At 38.3% G+C, this 23237-nt stretch overlaps 2 protein-coding genes across 3 annotated transcripts in view; one reads left to right on the forward strand and one right to left on the reverse strand.

Annotated features, from left to right (window-relative positions):
- The window catches only part of LOC134841641 (dnaJ homolog subfamily C member 13-like), a 554774-nt gene that overhangs the window by 85221 nt on the left and 446316 nt on the right, over positions 1 to 23237 (forward strand). The window lies entirely within an intron of this gene.
- LOC134855806 (cytochrome b-c1 complex subunit 1, mitochondrial-like) lies at positions 3310 to 11031 on the reverse strand. The gene is made up of 3 exons (XM_063872254.1): positions 10864 to 11031; positions 4862 to 5510; positions 3310 to 4071 (listed from the first exon to the last, which is right to left on the reverse strand). The coding sequence occupies exons 1-3, from the start codon at positions 11022 to 11024 to the stop codon at positions 3445 to 3447; spliced, it is 1437 nt and encodes a 478-aa protein (XP_063728324.1). The 5' UTR covers positions 11025 to 11031; the 3' UTR covers positions 3310 to 3444.

Below are 23237 nucleotides of genomic sequence, written 5' to 3' on the forward strand. Positions count from 1 at the left end.
TTAGCAATACAAAAAATTAAAAAAAATAAGAATAATTGAAACAAAAATAAAAGTTGACTGTAAATCGACGAAAAATTAAAATTGCAAGTTATGGAAGTTTTTTAAAACTTTCTCTTATACAGAAGCTGAATTCATTATCAGTAGTTACCAAATAGTTTTAAACTAGCAAGAACAGTTACAGGCAAGTATAGCCAGTTGCTGCTTACATAACACTGCTAGCTAGTGCCACAAGTGAAAGTTTTTTTCTTACCTTTTTGTATATTTTGACGTTCAGTCAGAAACTTAGAATTGTAACCACCTCTTTGAATTAGACAACCAAATTTAGGATCCAAAGCACCGTGTAACTTTGAAATAAAATGAAAATCAAATCGCGAAAAAAAAATCAGCGTTATTAACTTTATACAGAGTTAAAGTGATTACATTTTAACTCTGTTAATGCTAAGTAATCTTAGATAAACATCGCAGCAGAGTTTTAAGAAGCGGTCATGAAGCCGACAAAACTTGATCAGACAGCGATTGAGCCGGAAAACAATGTATCAAAAACTTTCAACTCAAAAAACAACTAAATTCTCTCAGTGAAAACACGCTCAAACTCACACTCAACAAAAATATTATTTGATACTCAAAAACATTATCTCATTATGAAATCAAAAAGCCGATATAAAATAAGCCGAAACCGATGGAGCCGAAAAAAAATAAGGAAAAAATGAAAATTAATATCACCTGTGGTAAAATTACAATCAACAAAACCAGCAAATTGTGACGAAAGTAGATTAGGAGATGATAAAGTGATTACATTTTAACTCTGTTAATGCTAAGTAATCTTAGATAAACATCGCAGCAGAGTTTTAAGAAGCGGTCATGAAGCCGACAAAACTTGATCAGACAGCGATTGAGCCGGAAAACAATGTATCAAAAACTTTCAACTCAAAAAACAACTAAATTCTCTCAGTGAAAACACGCTCAAACTCACACTCAACAAAAATATTATTTCATACTCAAAAACATTATCTCATTATGAGTTCAAAAAGCCGATATAAAATAAGCCGAAACCGATGAAGCCGAAAAAAAATAAGGAAAAAATGAAAATTAATATCACCTGTGGTAAAATTACAATCAACAAAACCAGCAAATTGTGACGAAAGTAGATTAGGAGATGATCACCAATTTGAGTCATCCTGTGAACTAAGTCATGGTAACAGAAAACGGAAACCGGTTGCAATAACTTTGCTTAGGCAGGGTAAAATTGTAAAACCTCTGTCATTCCTATATTACAAGAGCTTTTTCAAATGACTTTGGAACATAGGAGAAGCGAAAAAAGGGCAAAAATAAGCTCTTAAAGAGTAAAAAGGAGATAGAATTTCGAAGAAAAAAAATAGATGACCTTGAAGCTCTTTGAATTTGTATAACAATTTATTATAAATAATGTATTATGAACAATTTAGTTTTTTCAAATTAACCCAATTTGAGACAACTGAATCAATAGCCAAAAGTTTTATTTCGCAGGGAAATCTGATAAGTAACTTCCATATTCGCAATTAGAAGTCGATCACGTTTTTCGTGACCTTAACAATTTTGCTGTTCGAGAGTGGAGTTTGCCGTCCTTTTTAACAATGGAAATGCAGTGAATTTGAAGAGAAATCACAAGTCAAACCGCGAAAACCAAAGTTGAGCGTGATCAAATTTTAAAACTTTTTCCTCGAAAAAAAACAAAAAAAATAGCAAGACCTATAAAAGAGTATTCACTACGTTCATTACTTTAAACACAGAGGTGAAGCTGCGCTTCGCAAACACAAGCGAGGAAAATGCACAAAAAAAAATCTCTAAAAAGGCGAAACAAAGCGAAATAAGGAATAAGTTAAAAAAGACACCTTGAATTTTTTTTGCTAGGATCAGGAATAACACGTTCTCGTACCTACTACAAGACCGTTGTTGATTTTACTTACTTTAGCCACCAATGAAGCAGCTACAGTTTCTATCTTATTGCCAATGCACGAAAAATTCGACCAAAAAAAAACAAAATATTTCATTGTTCCTCATTTGGATCTCCTACTACCTGCTGATTAGGACATCCTCAAATTCGCGCCACTGATACCGAAATACGTAATTTCTAAAATTCCAAAACAATGAACTTAACGCAAAAGCCTAGTTATTTTTGTTTAGTAGTGGATTAGCCACATATTTAAAGGAAAACAACTACTAGTCACTCTTGACAGCGTAAATTTCGAGAAAAGTGAAAAAAATTCCAAAAACGATCAAAAATTCAAACAATTTGGTTTTTCCTAAGCTCCTAAAAATTTCTCTACTAGAGCATGGGAATAGTCTCTTATACAGAGAAGATTTCCACACTCTGATTTTTAGGTTGAAAACTTAATGTCGACTTTAGCCAGTAGTTTTCGAGAACATAGATGAAATTTCTTTAAAAAACAACGGTAAAAACTACAAAAAATGTCGAAAACTTTTTGCGATGTCCATATCGGCTTTTCTAAAAAAATGTGAAACACATTACACAGGAAAAATCTATGGACGATGTCAGTTTGAATGAATTATCAACCTCAGAGTAAGCAGGTTGATGAGGCCATATTTTTTCAAAACGCAGGGCATAGCCGCTTGCTCAGGGAACATTTGATACCACGTTCTTTCTTTCGCTTGAACCCTTGGTCTTAGATTTGGCAGGTTAGTTTTTGAGAAAAGTAAAAAAAAATTAACCAAAATGACAAAAAATGGGCTTAATTGAGGCCATAAATTTTTTTCTTCAAAACTCAGGTAATAGCCGCTTCAGAAGGAGAGATCCCAATGATTTATTCTTTAGCTTAAACGTCCATTATACATTTAATATTAGACAAAAAGAAAAAAATCAGCCGGTATTTCCATTGACACCGTTGTTTTAAAAATTAGTTTAGTAGTTTTTGAGAAAAAAGGAAATTTTTGTGAAAAGTGCAAAAAATTACCAAAGCGTCGCAAAAAAAACAACAAAAATTAACAAATCCCATACATTTTCATAAAACTTGTTGTTTTCAAACAGGACCTGACACTAGCTCAAAATAAACCAGCAACATATGCTATTAAATTACCTATGCTTAAATACGCTTAAATATGCTTCAGTTGAAATATACCAAAAGTGCCACTAATGAGCACTTTTATTTGCAACTTAGGTTGGAAAAAAAATTGTTCGTATTAATACACTTCGCTTCGCATGTGTAAACACTGCATTGAACCTACCATTGATAACTATTGATTCTACACTGTTGATTTTCGGAGCCAAAAATAGCCCAGAATATAACCTATTTTGCTTGGTTTGAAAAAAAACAGTGTGTAGTGTTAATTTTAACATTGAAAATGTTCCATGTTAATATACTTTTTGCTGGTTTAATTACTCGACATTAGAAAAGTCACATGTAGAGTCTCAATATCTCAAATTAATTCATTCTAGTTATATTTTGGTTACCATCTCAGTCCTCTTAGTGCATCCATGCTCTGGTTATAGTCAAATACTCCTTCAGTGGGTCCGTAAGCTGCTCTCGCAAACTCTTGGTCTCTAATATATTCCACACCAACGTCTTGAACTTGATCCACCGACAGCGACTCCAGCTCTGAAACCGTCTCCTCCAAGCTGACTGGCCTTCCTGGTCCAAAAAAGATATCCTGAGCCATCTTGCCTTGTAGAGCAGGTAAACTATACATATCTTCAATCAGTTTCCTTTTAAGGGATCTTTTAGCCCTGGCAAGGCTGCTGTCAATCATGTTCAGACACTGATCTCTCAGGAAATGACAAATATACAGTCCGGTGTCATAGAGGTTATCAGCGTCCGCAACGTAATGGGTTCCAAACAGCCCACAGTCGCTGTAGAAATGGGCGAAGGGTCTGATCGAATACAGTCCAGTTTCTGGGTTCTGAGTGACAGCACCCATTTTGTTCAGACCTTGCGCAAGACCACCGTGAGATTTATCGTGGGCGCCCATTATTTCAGCCAGAAGCATCAGGGGAATTCGGTCGGGACTGTTGTATGAGCACCCGTTGAATCCCATAGCGACGTGAGCTAAAGGCAGATCGTCATCTCTATGCTGAACCTAGAACAACCATTATTTGCCTAATTTCGCTTCATATCCGTCATTAAAATTGAATCATTTGGAATCCCAACTTGAACTTTATAAAGCCTCATCGTACAAGAAATATGCATGCAGAAAAAAAGCCAATCTTCCCACAACTTGCGATGCAGCAAGTTCTCAGGTAAGAAAAAATGACAAAAACCAAAAAAATTCCACGTAAAATCAAGAAAAATTGCAAAATTTTCAAAAAGCCAGAAAATAGATTCAGAGAAAGATATCCAAACAACAAATTGAGTCTGATTCCAACAGTAGATATTAAATTAAAGAAAAGAAGTAGACAAAAAAATCAAAAATTAATTTTTTAATTCTTAAGTGTAAGCCCTCAAGTTGGTTTGGAAATTTCTAAAAATAAATTTTTGAAATTTCTAAACCAACCTGAGGGCTTACTTTTAAAAATGAAAAAATTATTTTTTGTACGCTGGAACTCAGATAAAAAAACTAGAAAAAACAGCGGGTAATGTGCCGAGAGAATTAAAGCCGAAACCCAATAACCCAGATTTCTACCTAAATTTTTAACGGATAAAAAACAGTATATATCAAATTACATATATACCACCGATGAAGCATCCACAATTACAGCTTCGTAATTTTGTCATTAACGTTGTTTGTTAGCAAAGTTATTTACGGGAAGGGCAATAAGGTATAAAGAGCCGTTTTTCCCTAATACGAGTATGGTAGGTATTTGATCTAAGTGACCAGTTTTCAATGAGGTTATAATCTGGAGGGATTGGCTGTATTGTCTCCATCATACCTCCATTGCAGTGAATCTGCATGGCTGTGGGTATCCGGTAGCATGCTCGAAATCAGCTGAGACATCTCCAAGATTCTTTTCAGCCGCGTCAGCCAACTTATCAAGGTCAACTTGTCCTCCTACAGTAGTAAGAATCATCCTCGGGGCTTTGTAGTTGTGCTTGATAAATTGCATGATGTCTTTTCTCGCCAAAGACTCGACGTTACTAGTCGATCCGGTGAGAGGATTGCTCATTGGAGTGCCCTCAAACGCAACCGAATAAAGATAATCCATTGTGATCTGGGGTAAATTATCCAGATTTCGTTCAATATCCGTCAAGATGGCGTCTCGTTCCTTCATAATGGCATTTTCATCGAATACTGAGTTCTTCACGACATCGCTAACAATTTCTGCATGCTGTAGAGCATCTTTGCTAAAACCTGTTACCACAAAAGAAGTGGTCTCACGGGTCACATTCACATCCAGCGAGGCCCCCAATTTTGACAGTTTCATTTGCATGTCTTCGAATTTGGATGAAGAGGTGCCTTTTCCCGCCAGTCTCGCAATAAGGTTGGAAACTCCGTTAGTTTCAGATGTCTCATTTCTAGTTCCAGCCTCAACGTGAATGGCCGTCGAACTGATTTCTGAATCATTCGTGAAACAGGCTACCCTAAAATGATCAGGAATAAATTGACAGTTATATAAATTTAACGGAACTAAATAAGCTTTGGGTACATGCCCACTATGTCGAGAACAGAAAAAAAGGCCATATGAAAATATTGTCATAAAAAATTTTATAAGAAAAACTTATATTTCAGAAAAATAGTCGAGAAACACACAACCATCGTTGAAGCAGCTTATAGCTTTAAGTTAAACCGCTCCTCCACTAAGCCAACAAATGTTGATTTAATGACCATGAAACCGAAAACCAAAAAATGCCATAAGAATTTGTAGTCTTAAGAAACTTTGAGCTACTATTTTAAAAACTTTATAGTACAGCCGATCTGAATTGTTTTTTTTTCTAATGACAATCAATTTTGACCTCACAAACGACACAAAATAAGTTAAGCCAATAAAGCATAAACCGGAACCATATGGGCTATATAACACTTTTGAGCAAAAAGAAAAGAAGAAAATATACAAGTCAGGGTGAGTAATTTTTTTAATAACAGGAGCCAATCGATAACACTTCCAGATACAATAAAAATAGCATGCAGCACATGAAAACTCCGCGACGAAGTAACAAAGCCTGTAAAAGAAGTTGTTCCCGGAAAACAATTGCAATTTATACATGCTGAAAAAAACAAGGTCCGGTTAACTCTAGAACATGGGGCAAGGAAACTCAACGCTGATAAGGTTCAATAATAAAGCAAGTTCCATTTCTAACAGATTTGTATAAAAAATGTTTTTAGGAAAAAAAAGTCTAGTTGCCGATCACAATTCCGATTAATATGTACCGTCGCCGAACACCAAGCTCAGAGCTAGATATATAACTTCATAACCAGATAGATAACTCCAAATTTTATTTAGAAAATTTAGCGAGAAAACACCTCGTGTCAATGAAACAATGATTATATTCAACAATATGGGACCGATTTTACTATGGGACCGAATACATCAACATTGAATAATTCTGATGTTGAAAAAAAACGAGAAGTTCAATTCCATTGAATCTAAGCATTCTGAGACAACTTTCAAAAAGTCGATGTTGATATGGCCCCATATGGGATTATTACTAAACTTTCACTAAATTTTCCATGCAATTCATGATTACGACTCAAGGTGCATTATACAACAAGGATACCCGGTGGCTGTGCAAGTAGCAGAGAATGTTCATAAAAAAACTACCAAAAACGTTTTTTATCAAGTTTTGTGGCGTTTTTTTGTAAGACCCATTTTCGGGGTGAAGTTCTGATTCTGAATTTTGCAAAACAATTTCCATCATAATGCTTCAGGTAAAAGTTTTGCTCTTCACTTTTTGTCCAATCCCAATTTGAAAAAAAAACGCGTTTCAAAATTCCAATGTTGTTCGTTTTCTCCATATGATTGAAATCAGTATTGAAAGATGAAAACTATGCATGAAACATAGTTAATGCCGAAATAATGGCAATATCGGTGACCTTGAGCTATTCAATCGGTCAAAATTTAAAGAACTTTAGGTTAACTCGTTTTTTTGGTACACGGTTTTTACGCGTGGAAATCAATGAAAAATAGAAATCTGACGTAAAATTGAACAGTTTTAGGTTAATTAACTTCGTTCGGATTCGTTGACCGAAAGTTTGCATTAAATAAAAAACAGAACGGTTGAACTAAGTGGTAGGCGCGAGAGCCCAGTCAGGGTTCTTGGCTTTTTGCTGTTTGCAAGCTTTGCTGTACCTCCTCACAATTGCATCTTTCTAATTAAAAACCTTTCTTTTAGGTTCCCACCTAGATTTGAACTCTGACGTGCTGCGTAACGATCTCCCATACTACTTACTGTGCCAAGCACGCTATAAATTTTAAAACAAATCAAATTATTACATAGCGAACCACATGAACAATTGATAATAAATTTTTAGAAGATGCGTTGTCTGTCCGGCTGTTCCGTTCGAGCCCTTGTGGGGATGCGAAACAACCTATTAGTGCCAATTCAATCATTTGAATGACATTGCAGTCCAACTTAATCTTAAAATTTCAATAAGTTCAAATTGATCACAGTAAAAAAGAGTAAGAGTTGAACTGTCGAATCTGGGACTCAAACTGACTTCTTTGGTATATTGCGCAATCAATTTCCCTTTCACTCTCAGTTACTGGTAAGTTCACAGTTAATAGCAGTCAAGAAAAAAATCTATCATGAAAGCATATAAAATCAATTAAAAAATGAAAAGGGCAAAAATGGGAAAATCAAAATCTGTAAATCAAACTGAGCAGCCTCCAAAACATTCCTATTTGAACAACAGATGAAATGAGTGATACAAAAACCCACAGGTATTAACCTTTTTTGGTTTAGGAGATATGAACGTTTATTTTTCGGATTACATTTGATACACTTGACCACTGACCTTTTTCATTACGAAAAACTTTTAAAATTTTTCAATACTACTTATAGGCAAGTTGAGAAAATATAGTAAAACTATTTTGTTTCCGATTAGGATTTCAACCTGGTCACACGGTTTGTGAGACCAAAACATACATTTGGCTATGAAGGTACTTAACAATATTATAAATTTCCAAAATTTATCTTTCTCCTTTTAATTCCCCGATTATTCCTGAAAAAAAATAGAACTTCTCCCAGAGAAGTGGAACGAAATTGCACTTACAATTTGCGTGTTCTCTAGTTTGGGAAGTGAGTCACAGTGAAAAAAAAACGAGGAAAAAACAGCGGTAACTTTGCGAGAACGGTTTTATAACCCCCAAAAAGCATTACGTTAAAAACTCACGGTGGCCCGTTAAAACTGGATTGAACTCGCCCGCCTGTGCGCGCTCGTACAAACGGATGGTGGAAAACGCCAACCACAGAAAATTTGAACAGCTTGATTTAGAAGCAGGGGAGCGGTGGTGAAGTGGTTACGTCTCCGCCTCTCAATCGAAAGGTCGGATGTTCGAGGCCCACCATGATCCGTGCTCGTTGCTTGAGGGTGAAGCAACATTGGCCAGCCAAGAAAATAAACCAAAAAAAAAATGCACGAAGTTCTTAAACAGGGGCACAACAGCGGTTCGCCGTGATGAGCTGCACGGCTCTTGTGTTTGGTTGGGTCCTTTCCCCCGTGGATAAATGGTCTTTAGTACGTTTAGAATTGGAACGATTTCAAAAGGTTCATTTAGCAAATTTCCAAGCGATCGAAGTATGATCCAGACTTCGCGACAAACTGCCCAGCAGTAGTGCAACAAAGAAAAAAATATATAAGAACATTTCCCCGACAGGCTCCTCAGGCAGCTTAAACATTAATGTTTTGTTTCATCTGTTGAAATATATGTATGTCTAATTTTAATTTAAGTCTCTTCTTAGCTTCAATTTGTTAATCAAGCAGACTTAAAATTTAAGCATTGCAAAATACGATAAAGTTTAAATTTCCCTCGCTTCTGAAAGCTTAAACGTGGGACATATGGTATAGCTTATTCATGTGGAGATATGCAGATGCATTTAAATATATTCCGATTTTTTTTTGTGGCACCTGATTTGGCGTGGAAAACAGAAACGAATTCTAGAAAAAAAAACGAATATAAAGTTCCTCCCCATTTTCAATGATCGGAACAAAGATAAATCAAGTGTTCCATCTTACTCGCAAATTTAACATAGGTTTTTGTTAGTCTCACAATTTCGATCTGTTATTTTTAATTTATGATTACATGAAAAAGACTCGTTAGCATAGTATCCGTCGCGCTTTTAATACCAATATTACCCAAGAGAGTCTACTAAGAGAGGTAATCAACACTTTCGGTTAGTTCTATTATTTAGGTTGGTTTGTTGCAGCGCACCCAATTAAGAGGCACATCCAGGCCACAACACTTATGTAGACGCCCAATAAGCCAAACAAATGAAGTAATTACATTTTCAAGTTTAAAGTCTAAAAAATTTAATTTTTTGAACTTTCAAATGCCTCTTTTGAGCAAAATCAAACGAAAAATCCAAGTTCGCTTTTAAAAACACTACCTAGTATGGATCAAGTAAGCTTTTAAATTAACCGAAACCTTATAACAAAAAAATTGTATAGCTTAATCAAACCTTGCACCAAATCGGAGCTACTATTATAAATAGAGGGTAATTAGAATTTATTTTTCAAGAATTTGAGCATTTTGCCCACATTAAAATGATCGCAAATAATCAAGAAGTTACTGAGAAAATTCTTACACTGGAAAACAGTTTAGCTCTTGATAACAAGAAAAGCGCTCTCTCGAGTGTTAGGAAAAGAATATCAATTATCGTAAGCGTAAATGCATACATCAATGCCAAATCTCACGCGTAAAACACCATCGAAACAAAAATGAGTTTTTCTTGTTTTTTTTTTTTTAATTTCCAATTGATTTTATTAGTATGGGGAAAACCTAGTGACATTTGGTAAATCTAGAACTGAAACAGCCGTAGTGTTAGTGGTTTGACATTTTCAGAGCTGTGCAAGATAGTCTGTGTAATGAAGTATATCACAGGCGAAGCTGAGCTCCGCACAATTTGATATACAAATTTGATTCAAATTCAAACGGAAAAAATTGAAAAATTAAAAAAAAATCGTTTTTGTCAATCAAACATTGTCAATAAAAAAGCGGTCTCAATCAGTTGTGTCATCTCTACGCCAGATGCACCGGATGGTTGATTGAATTTATAATTACGATGCGGTAACAAAGCCAAAAAAAACCTGAGCAGAAACCTTTCATGCCGAAAAAAATTCAAAAACATTCTAAGCTAATAAATATATTTCCCCTCAGAGCACACGCACGCAGACGAATTTTTTCTTGATCCCCGAACGCGGCAATAAGAGGCCACTAGGTCAATATAAATTAAGCCGAAACTTATTAACCCGATAAAAAAGACAAAATGAAAAAAAATGAGAAATCTGGTTAGTAAAATTACAACCAGTATTAAAAAAAAATCGATTCTGCCAAACTTTTAAAATGCTAAAACATTTAGAGCCGCTACAGTGAAAATTGCTTACAGCAAAATCAAAACAATTCTTAGATCTGGCAACTAAGCCGATAAAACATTTCAAGACAAGTAATAAGCCGATTTTTTTTGAACCAGAATATTTACCATTTGAAAAAAGAACAGGTCCTAGTCAGATTCGAACCAGAGACCTTTGACGTCCCGGGCATATTTGTTACTTCCAGGCTAAGTATGCAGGAGACACTAAGAAATTTGAATTCATTATGAACCAAGGTACTACGAGTCCAGATGAGTCATGTGGACAAAGCTCTTTACGGGAAAAATAGTGCAGTACCAGATTGCAATGCCCTTGCTTATCGCTAATTATTATTGTTTAATTACTATGCTAAGTTTCATAGAGATAGGACCTGACCACGACGTAAAAGGAATCAACTTTCCTACTTACCTCAGGTCATTCCCAAGCGTATATGCCCCTGGAAGTGTCTGGGAGGCTGTTTGAGCCTTCATGTGACTTTCCGCTGATTTAACGACATCTTTTGAGGCTGCTCGAAACAATATTTTATTCGTCCCGTTTTTAAAAAAATTTACAGAGCAACTTTTCAGCATCCCGATTACCTGAAATTTTTCAGAGATTAAACCATTTCTTCACAGAAGCAAAACAAATTTGTCAAATTTTTTCCAATCTTTCTACAAAAGACCTGAAGGAGTCGCATTTCAATTCATTAATGTGAAGAAGGATCAGAACAAGCTTAGTGTAGATTAAATCAAACCTGATTAGCCAGACAGAAAAGACTTGGCTACAAAATTGCAATTCAAGTGGTCCAAAAGTTCATAGCAGTATTTAGACAACCGCGTATTCATAATCGTGTACGCTTTGCTTTGCCAGAAGCCATCATCATCAATCTTACCAACATTGCGAATCAAAAAGTTACTGTCTTCCGAAGAACGAAAAAATTTGCCATTCGAACAAAATGACCTCGCAAACTCATGGTGAAACGAATGTTAATTTATGGTGGTCGGATCGTACGATAGGCCGAATTTAGTGATTAACTTTGTTTTTTTTTAATCTTTCTCTCTTTTTTTTATTTTCTTTATCTTTTTTATCTTTATTTCTCCTCTTTCTTTCTAAATGTAATCAGAAGGTCAAAAGTATCATTAGTAATCGAGGTTACAGTCAGGAGTCCCTTCATCACGTATTCCAGTCAAAATCCATAGAATTTTCTAGATATGGAAGTGATAATGATAAGAGAAGATGACAAGTGTTTAAGTCCTTTTCAATTAAAGTCGATACGGGCTACGTTTCTTCAATAAGAACACGCAAATCGACGAGAAAATATAATATACAAGAGTTACAAATAAAAATTTCGTCGAAAGTTATTTTGTCATTTATTGTTCCCAGTACGCAAGCGGCGTCTGCAATATGTATTGCCAAAGAGATTCTCTGTTTTAAAAAGCTGCCTGATCTGGGTTCCTCAGTGCATATGCTTAGGTTCTTACAAAGCTTGCTCAAAAAAATTTCTGTGCTGGGGCCGGCCGCGCCCTGAATTTCAAAAGTTAGCGGTTGAAAAAGATATCCATCATCTACAAGATCTTTATACTTGTCTTTTTTTTCGCTCTTCCGCTTCAGCGGCAGCCGTACCAGGGTTACAAACAGATCCGGCATTAATCCTGCAAGGAGCTAAGGAGTCTACTACCGTTTCAGGTTATACTACTAGTTTCAGGTTATATGAGTTTCGAGCTGTTCAATGATGGTAAAAAAGAGATGATAGAAGCAGAACAAGCAGATGATGCTTGACTAGGCTTTCTCAACATCCTGCAAATGAATGTAAGAAGTCTCATAATTCTCGAACGACGAATGAAGTTTGCAAATGCTATAGCAACATCAAACTATGACATAATATGTCTCTGCGAGACTTGGTTAAATGAAAACATTGCATCATCTGAATTAATGCTAAATGAATACAGTATTTATAGATCAGAACGACAAACAGCCAAAGATCAAAATTTGCACGGTGGAGTACTAATGGCAGTGAAACAAACATTTTCATCTAAATTGTTGCCAAATAAGCAACCTGAATGTTGTTTAACTTGCAGCATCAAAATAAACGATAAACGAATTATTGTCTGCTGTTTTTACAATCCACCTTCGAGCAGCAAATATCGCTATTGTCTAGGCGATTTCGCACAAGTTTTAAATGAAATCGAGAAATCAAATCAATCAACTGCAACACTTATTTGCGTAGATGTAAACTTTCCCAATGCAAATTGGATTGACTATAGTAGCACGGAAAATGAAGAAAACTCAATAATTGAACTAATCGAGCAACATCAGTTCGAGCATGCAATAGATTTTCCAATTTGTGGCAAAAATACCCTAGACATTACATTAATCAAAAATTGTCACATTCATGCGACTCCTGACAAAAATTTCTAAAAAATTTACAATTGCTCCGACCACAAAGCAATCAGCATTCTAATTGAATGTCCTCACCATGAAGTAAAGGTCGCAATTGAAAACTTTCGAAGCTTCGGTAGCGTGGACTATAATGAAATCAAGAAATCAAAACTAAGTGAGCCTTTCTCACCAGTATGTCACACAAACATCAATAGAATGTGCGAGGAACTTTACGACTATTTGGAAAATTTGGTAAACCAATATGTGCCTAGAAGGACGAGACGTCGCCAATCACTTCCGCCATGGGTTACGCCAAGTACCTCAAACATCATGAACAAACTGCAAACACAAACTAGAATATACAAAATGAAAGCTACAAGCTACCGCAGAAATCTCATTCTATCTCTAAATAAAATGGTGGAAGAAGCAGTAGAGGAAGATAGAGTAAACTATCAGGAAAATTTGATGTCCACTCGTAACACACATTTAATTTTCAAACATTTTAAGAGTCTGAAAAAATCAGAAACACTCCCAAAGACTATGATCAAGGACGAAATAGCTGTTTCCAAAGCCAAAGAAAAAGTGAACTTTTCGAATGAATATTTTCACTCTGTATTTTCGCCCAAATCAAGCTTCAACCTCAGTGACATGAAGTGCGAAAACATGATATTGAGTAACTTCAGTATCTCAAAAACATATTTAAACCAAATTATAACAGAGCTGGACATAACAAAATCGCGGGGCCCAGATGGACTCCCACCAATTTTCTTCCAGCAAACGGCCAGAGAAATGACCACAATTTTGCACTGTGTTTTAAAAAAAACATCAAGAGGTTAAGGAAAATACCAGATAAATGGAAAGTTGCGGCTGTGTCGCTTATTTACAAGAAAGGTGACAAACGACTAATGAAAAACTACCGGCCGGTGTCACTCCTCAATATCATGAGTAAACTCCTGGAAAAATGCATGTATCCAGCGTTGTATGACCATTTCATCAAATTTCTTACAAGAAGTCAGCACGGTTTTGTTAAAAACCGTTCAGTTATTACAAACATGTTATCTTGAAAAAAATCTACAAAGCAATTGACAAGAACGCTGAAAACCATGTGATCGCATTCTATACCGACTTCTCTAAGGCATTCGACAAAGTCCCGCATTACGAACTACTAAAGAAAATGAGCAACATTGGAGTTGGACGCTGTTTCCTTGAAATAATTGCAGACTATCTCAGCAACAGGAAACAATTTGTTCGTGCTGACAATTTCTCATCAGAAACTTTAGAAATTACAAGTGGCGTACCACAAGATTCGTTGATTGGTCCATTATTCTTCTGTATCTTCAAAAATGATCTTCCTGAAGTATTGCAATTTAGTGACCCATTTATCTCTGCAGACGACCTAAAATTACTAGCAGTGAATGTAGACACACAGGACGTCCAGCAGGACCTAAAAAGCGTTGAAAACTGGGTAGAAAAAAACAAGATGAGTCTGGCACTGGACAAATGTTTTAAAGTCGGATTTAGAGGAAATCAACACGAATTTATTCTTTGTGAAACAGCAGTGGAAAGCTCGAATGTGATAAAGGATCTAGGAATACATGTGTCCAAACATTTAACATGGAGAACCCATTTTGACTCAAGAATGTCGAAAGCGAATAAAACGTTCTATTGCATCCGCAGAAACTTTGAATTCAAAGTCAAAATGCGCATAAAACTTGGTCTGTACAAATCCTTAATACTTCCTGTTCTAACGTATGGTCTAATTATTTGCAATATCTCAAGAAGCGACTTAGGGAGATTAGAAAGGTTCCAAAAGAAAGTCTTAAAATGGATCACGGGAAACGATTCTGACTATACAGAGCAGCTGAGATTGTTAAACATCCTGCCTCTGGCGTTGTTTCTCCAGCTGAACGAGTTACTGATGATGGCAAAATTCATGCATGAAGAAAACGATCACATTAAGCTCCCGGCAAAAACTGAAAATCCAGGAAGAACAAAAGAAATTTTCAACCTAAACAAGACCAGAACTGAAAAAGCTAGAGGAGAGCTTACATTCAGGACGTGCCGTCTAATAAACCGACTAAATCAGAAAATTGAATTTCGAGAAATGCGAGGCTTAAATCGAAGATTGATACAGATGATGTGGAAGTTTTTCGACGATCAATTCTCAGAACAAAACAAGTGCACATGGGTCCTCTTTTGTGACTGCAACATGTGCCGAAATATTTGGACAAAATTTTGAGAACTTTGGGGATATCATCCCATCAGTATCCTACTGAAAATTCACAACAACAACAACAACAACATGGAACGAGCGTCAAACCGTCTGGTCGCTTCTGATCGGTCCTGTAGAGGTGTCGTGGTTCTAAAACAGACAGAATGTGAGTAGAAGATAAACTCTGCTTTATCAGGTCATTCAGATTTGAATGCCTAGATAATCTCCCTGCACTTTTAAGGCATGGAAGACCATGTCAACCATCCTCGGTAACGTCTTTTCCGCACACGCATTTATGCCGTTCGCAATTTTTTGAGCCTAATCGAAGTCCGCAATTCTGAGTTGTTGGTTCGACAGTTTTAACCTTAGATTTTTGCACGGAATGACGTTCAACCATTGGGAGGCAAATTTATCCTGGAACGCGTTGAATCTTTGTACGTCCGTTGGTTCGAAACGTAAAATCAAACTGCAATTTCGCTGTCAAAAATTGGCTCCGTCCAATTTTTTTGGATGTTTTTTTTGGTAGCTAGTTTAATTTTTCCAAGTTCAAACTGTGACATTCGACCAGAAAGAACGAAAACGCAAAGCTAACCTTCCGAAATGGCAGTTCTAGAGGATTAACAGTGCTATTCAGACGATTGGACGAATCGTGAAGGCTAGAATATTCTGGTTTTTTAAATTTTTAAAATTTCGAATGATGACGTCATATTTCTGAGAAACGTCAAAAACGACCAATTTGGAAGAAATCTGCAATAAAAACAGAACAACAATAGTTGCGACGGCGACAACAACGATAATCGCGATAAAAAACAATAACGAGAATTAAACGAATAGCAGGGTTTGCAGACACCGCTCCGAGTTGCAACGATTGTGTCGCTACAATCGTTGCAAGACCATTCACAACAACGGTGAAGGGTAGAAATCAGCCTTACGGAGAGGAAATAAGGGTGTTATTTCCCCGGATTCAGGAATCAGGAGGGGTCTCGGGACTTGAACTTAAACCATTTTATACAAACTTTTAGCTTCCCGATTACGTCCTGAATTGAATTTAATTGACATCTGAATTCATTTTCTGACGATGAGAAGCTAGGAGTTAAGGGAAAGGGTTGATCCATCTTCGATGGAGGTTGTGATTTTTATCTACTGAACAAAAACAATCATAATTTATTAAGTAGTAGTAGCCCTGTTTTTAGGAGTGACCTCGTGGTCTGGGGACACTGAGACCCAGCCATGAGCTCACTAATTTTGCATGTAATTAAGTTAATTTGAGTGTTTTGACCGAAACCGAAAGCAGTAACGTTTTTGTCGACCCGATGTTAGAAAGACCACCAAAAGAATTGGCTTTGGTAGAGACGGTGAAAAGCATGTAGAGTTTTGTTTAGACGCTGGCTAGTCTTTGTTTTTAATAAAGCTTAGCTTTTTTTTCCGTCGATATACACTTCCGGGCGAGTGTTACATAGATGTTTTTATGGCGCTCCTGGGTGTTATTTTATTTTAACATCATGACCGGCAGAACCGTTAACGAGCACTCTGCGCCGAGCGGATGCTCATAATAACGCCCTTAATAAGCCCTAACCGCTGGGGCGGAAGGGTAGTTTGGAACGCGGAAGCCTTCCGGATTCCCGTGAATAGCTTTTTAACCTAGTTAAGACCTAAAATTCACGTTCCAGGAAGGGTGGGGTGATCGATCGTCCCCTCGTTCCCTGAGAGGTCTGTGACCAAAAACACTTGAAGATATATAAGAAACCGAAAAAAAATAGTATAGTACCCAAGAAAAACAAAAAACATAAAAAATATCCGAAAAAACCAACAACAGTAAAAAAGTAAAAAAAAATCAGTAGAAGTCATCCCCCAAGACAAGATGTGATCCGACCCTCCCGTTTGTTGTTGATAGGTATATTGTTGTTACAGGCATTTATATCAATCAGGATTGTTACGATCATTTTTGTGGCCCGTTTGTGAGGCTTGTACTGTAGGGTTATTTGAGTATTTAAGCACGTTAAAGCTAATTTGCGCTCAATCCGGAAGGGTCTGCTGATTTGCGCTCAAGCCGGAAGGGTCTCAGGATTAGTGAAGAAGACTGATCCGGCAAGCAGTACAAGGAGTGACAAGAAGGGGCTCAACGACAACAACAGTCGACTGTTGGGTATCGTTAGCAAGTTTTGTATCCCTTTTGGTACAAAAAATAAGATAGTAATCTGTGGGGGGCTCGACAGTGCTGCACTGTAGTGAACCTTTACCGAATTGCGAATTTCCGAGTTAAGCACCTTAATTCGGATATTGAACAAACCCGGAGGGGTATAGTATTACTAGTATTATTAATAATACAGCCTATATTAATACTGCTATATCGTTTTTCAGTGAAAAACACAGTAAACGGACCGGTTTTTAGAATCAAAATAGCGATATTTTGATCACCCCACAAATCGAGATTTTTGAGATATCGATATTTTTTGAAACAGAAAAAAGCACTAAATTAGTGAGTTACATTGTAACTCTGTTCTAATATAACAAGTATAACCGGTTGAGTTTAGTTCAGAAGTGGTTGGAACTATTTTGGTACCAAAACCCGAATTTCGTGATTTAAAAAAAAAACAGAACACTATAAAATAAGAAAAAATTTTTTGAAATTTTTGAGTTAGGACAGTAAAAGTAGTTGTTCGGACAACGTCCACTAGTGAATTGACAATTTTTAAAACCCGTTCGCCGATAACTTTCCGGGTTACAGAGAAATCGAACTTAACGTGTTTGATTTATGGGATTCATCAATCAGGAGGGGTCCAAATAGCATAGTTTTTGTTAGGTCAAATAGAGCAAAATTGCGAAAAAAGTTATGCGGAACCTATAAGTGAGAAATTTTTTGACTTAGGAACTACTGGACAGATCCAATTGATCTTGGTTTCATTAGATCAGAAATTAGCTGAGCTTACTAATAGAAACATCAATTAATCAAAAAAGAAATCGTGAAAATTTTTTATGATTGTTTTTAGCAAATTCACCAGTTCGGGAAGGTAGATCCTCCACGTTTTATTTAAAAAATTTTGGAAAGCCCTTACATCCCTACCAAAGGGTAGAAACGGTTGAATAAGGCAATTTTACGCTGTTCTAAACAAAAAGGGAAGGCTAAAGGCACAAGAAAACCTTAGTCGAGCCGAAATTAGGCTAGTGATAAGACCCTTCACCGTTAGGGTGAATCGTCGAATAAGAAGCTTAATTTCAATCCGGAAGGGTCTTGGGAAGGACGACACACCCTTCCTAGTTGATTCAAACAGCATAATAGCATCGGAGAACGTATCCGGAAGGGTATCGGTTGGAAATTTAAAAAGCCTCTGAGAAGCTATCTTTACAAACCCGGAGGGGTCCCAATCCGGAGGGGTATAAGTTTTTACAAATCCGGAGGGGTCCCAATCCGGAGGGGTCTAAATTTATACAAAACAGGAGGGGTCCCAATCCAGAGGGGTCCGATTTTTGTCAATCCGAAGGGTCCCAATTTTGTCAACCCGGAGGGGTCCCAATTTTGCCAATCCGGAGTGGTCCAATTTTTGTCAATCCGGAGGGGTATTTTTTTATCAAAACTTAAGAAGACAACAGAATAAAAAGTAGTTGAAGGTATTAGGTTTTTAAGAGATAGGCTGGGAACCAGTGACTGCACTGGTAACTTGCCTTTTGTAAAAAACAGAATCAAATTAAAGCAGGTCTAAACTCGGACATTTGCGAAACTAAGTCTAAATTGACCAACAGTGTGTAACTCATTAGTGTGGACTGAAATTCAAACTTTTTTGAGAGAAGTGATTGCCCTGAGGATTTTAGTAGGTCTAGCTCGGGCAGTCCGAAGGCAGATAGGTAACGCAGGACTCGGTGGGTGCAATAGACGCCCACTTGAGAAAATTACTGCCTTCAAGTTTTGTCTGTTTGGTGCAGCACCAAGGAGGGAAAGCTCTTTCTTTATATACAAGTTCGACTATTGTACTGCGACCAACTTAAAGTACAAAACACATACGTTTTTCCTAGAAATATACTTATTTTGTTATTTCTGGTTTTGAATCAATAATATTTGTGCTTGATTGGGTAGTGAGAACACTATCTTTTAAATAGACTGATATCATCATACTGTGCTAGCTTCACATCTTACAACTAATAATCGTTTATTGTGAATAACTTGTAAATACGCTGTACCGCGATAACATACAAGGATTCGTGGTCACTATTTAAAAGAAATTTTTGGAATTTATTGTGTTGTGTTAACATTATCAGTAGTCAGATCAAAAGGACACTAGCAATCGAATTGAGTGTATAGGCAGTAAGAAGTGGTAAATTGAATATGAGTCTAGACAAGTCAAGGATACCTAAACTAGGTGATAGCTCCAGAAAATTCACACCTGAGAAACAGAGAAGAGCAATGACCGACCCTTTTGTGAAAAGGATCACACGAACCCGGAACGACAATGGGGAGACGGTTTCAGGCATAATGGTTGAGACCAGGAGTCAAAAATCCTGAGAAGAGCGAAAAGCAATGCTAAAAGTGGAGGTCCATCCGGACCAGGCCATGAATGAGAACCGGGAAATACATGGACCGGGGGGGAGAGGAAACAGAAGGCTGGCGAGTGAATCTACTCCGGTAGATCAAGGCCAAGATTTTGTCACTTCCACCGGGACACTGGATCGAGAGGAGATGTCGGAACTGTCCGAAATCTCCACTGAAATTGTGGCAACTAGAAGATCTCCCACAGACAACACCATGACGGCAGGCGTGACGGAGAAACAGGCAACGTCCTCATCGTTTTCAGAACGAGTGAAGAACACTTTCGGAAACATCTTTCCATTCACCATAGGAGTTGGTACAGGTGATGAAGGTGAATCCCAGGAAGAAGAAGAGGACGATGAAGAGCAAGCTGACTTTGGATCTCAAGTCAGCCTCAATAGTTCGACTCAGGAGAATGAAGCATACACCGACAGATGGACTGGTACCATGGACCAATTTGGTGTAGTGAGGACAATAAGAATAACCACAAACACATCAGGCCAGTCAAGAGACTTTGTGAGTATGACGAATTCGGAAATGCGAACTGGGGAGAATAGAAACACAGGGCTAAGCAACGCATCGGCGGATCCAGAGGTGGATAATGAAAAGACGTCGAGGCAGAGAATCAAAGCCCGGATCTCGACCAGCACCAAGCTACCTGGGATCGACAGGGTGACACCGCCACCCGTGACGCCATTAGTAGAAAACGGAGCATCAATTGAAGAAGCCATGAACAACTTAGTGGGCAGTATAGGAGAGCAAAATGAACAGATGTCCATAAGAATGCGTGAACTAGAGAGAACAGTCCACGTTGAAAGAGAAAGTCTGCGGGAATAAATAAACCGCAATAGACAAGAAATTGGTAGAAGCGAAAAACACTTGAAGGAAAGAACGGATGAACACTTGGCGAAGAACTTGTCGCGAATGACAAGAGAAGCGGAACAAAGGGTGTTACGGTTAAGAGACGACATGGAGAAGTTAAGAACTCAACAAGAGCAGACTCTTGGGACTCTTGACACAAAGATAGATGCGATGATGGAGAGGCGAACACAGGCTATCATGGTCAAGTTGGACGGGCTAATAGGTAGCAGGAGTGGACCAAGAGAAGGGGAACCGAACTCGGGAGGACCCAGCAGGGAGCCGAGGGTGAACCTCAATGACCAACAAGATAGGAGAAGGACATATGGATCCACTAGAGGTAGGGGCAGTTCAGCAGACTATGCCACAGGGGATAATAGAACATGGGGACCAAACTTCAGAGGAAGTTCAACTGGCAATAGACAGACTTCAAACGAACGACCGACGCAAGGCACACATGCGACTGGGAGAGGTGATTCCAGGAACAGGAGTCATGCAAGCCCAGGGAGGAGTCATGCGAGCCAAGGAAGAAACAATCCCGGCGATTCGGATAGAAGGGATGTACCAAATACAGAACCCTTAACAGGGAGCGATGATACTCATGCGGGGCATTCAAGAGATGCTACAGCAATGGCCACAGCCTTTGAGCCCCTAAACAGGTCTTTGGAGACATTCCTTACAAGGTTATCCAGAACCAATGAACGCAGTGAAAAGTCCAGAAGTGTCTTTAAGAAACCAAGATGTTATAAAGACGAATCTGATGGCTGTATTGATACCTGGATAGAAGTGATGAAACTGCATTTTGAGGAAGAGGGTTTGTCAGAAAGGCAAGAATGCAGTGCACTTACCAGTAACTTGGAAGGGACAGCCCTAAATTGCGTGATGACTAAAAAGCAGTACCAACGGGATACTGCTGAGAAAATCTTTGAAATCTTGTTAAATCGTTTTGGCTCAGGGGTGCAGGGACACCAAGCAATGATGCGCTTCGAGAAAAGGAGGCAACGAGAAGATGAGACGTTAGACAAGTTACTACACGATTTGGAGATGCTTAGAAGGCGTAGCCAACCGGACGAGTCCAACAGGAGGATGAACCTGGCAGTAGCCTCAAAATTCATCGATGGTGTGAAAAATGATGAATTTCGAACAATGTTAGCAACACATTACACACCACTATTAACCAATGCGCCAACACCAGAGGAGTTGAGGCTCAAGTCAAGTAATATATATTTTAATGAAACCTCCATCAAGGTCTGGATATTACAAGAACAATTATGGCAATTTTAACAGCGGACCAGCAAACCAAGGGAACAACTGGTATAAGCCGAGGGACGATATGGACAAGAGGCGCTCTTGTGCAAACTGCAGTTCGACGGACCATCATGTGTCGGCATGCCCAACTTACAAACAGGGTATGAAAGCAATAGGTTTTAGCCTCGAGGACGAAGATGCGTCAGAAGTCGACCATAAAGATTTCATGAGAGGAGTAATTGCAAAATTCGGCCCGAGGTGTTTCTTTTGCAACTTGGAAGATCATTTTAAATCGGATTGTCCGCAATTCTGGGATGCAGACATCAAGCATCCAAGGCATGACGAAGCCTTATTTGGTATGAAAGCCAGCAGGCTCGCCTATTGAGTGAAGCGGAGGCGCGCAGAAAAGAAAAACCGCAAGAGCTGGCAACGAAGAAGATGCAGGCGGTAACGGAAGAGACATGTAAACCGGAACCGGTGACCGCGGTGGATGACTTCAAGATTGATTATAGGGCAGCCGCGAGGGATGCTCTTAATAGAGTCCAGCAGGAATTGGTAACGAAGGAGATCGAACATAAGGTGAAGCTAGAATTGGAAAATGAGAAAGTACTGGAGAAGCTGAATACCTTCGAAGCAACAGAAGTCGAAGAAACAAAAGCAAAAGTTTGAGCATGGAACTTAATGTGATTCCAGGGCAGAGATTCGGTATGGTGCCATAAGGAAGCAAAATACAGTCAATAATCTCGGTAACGGGACACCAGGTAATCAGAAATCTGAGTGGACCATCAGAGTTCACTTTGATGCATTTGGACACATATGCAGATTATCTGGGCAGGTGGAGCCACGCATTGAATCAAGAGCTGTGCGAGCACTACTAACAACGGGTGGCCCTCGCATAAAGAAGCTTCACGGGCGCTACGTGGAAGTCTATGGAACGTATCAAGTGATGCTGAACGTGGACGGAATTAGCATCTACACTAGGACACATGTGACAACAGACAGTGACCAGTTAGGGCAGATCTATTTGGGTGAGGAGGAGCTCAAAGTCCGTAGGATAGGCCATGGCGCCATGATGGAGCAAGACGCAGTACCCATTGGTACGAAGCAGACGTGACTGCACATCTGCTCGACACCAACGGAAGAAAAATCGGAGTTACAGAGCTTCTGGACACAGAAGCGGTAGTGAGTGTGATGCCGATAAAGACTTGGGAAATAATGGGCTTCACGAGGGAAGATCTAATTCCGACGAATCTCCGACTAGCTGCAGCCAATCGAGGAGCGATTTACGAACACGGAAGAACACCGATAACAGTTCTCCACATGGGGGGACGGAATCTTTGGATGAGCTTCCTAGTAGTATAGAATCTGGATGACTCCGACCAATTCATCTTGGGCAGAGATTTTGCCAGGAATTTTGACGTGATGATTGACTGGAACAACGGTCTAATAAGGATTAGGAACCCGGATCGGAAGTATGTTCAGAAACCAATTAATAGAATAATAACAGACGAAAACAAGGTACCAACTTTTTAGATCGAAAAATAAAACGACAGCCGGGACAAGCAGTAGTAGCAATTTTTAGAA

This window comes from Symsagittifera roscoffensis, chromosome 1 (assembly GCF_963678635.1).
Source record: "Symsagittifera roscoffensis chromosome 1, txSymRosc1.1, whole genome shotgun sequence".
Classification (NCBI taxonomy): Eukaryota; Metazoa; Xenacoelomorpha; order Acoela; family Convolutidae; genus Symsagittifera; species Symsagittifera roscoffensis.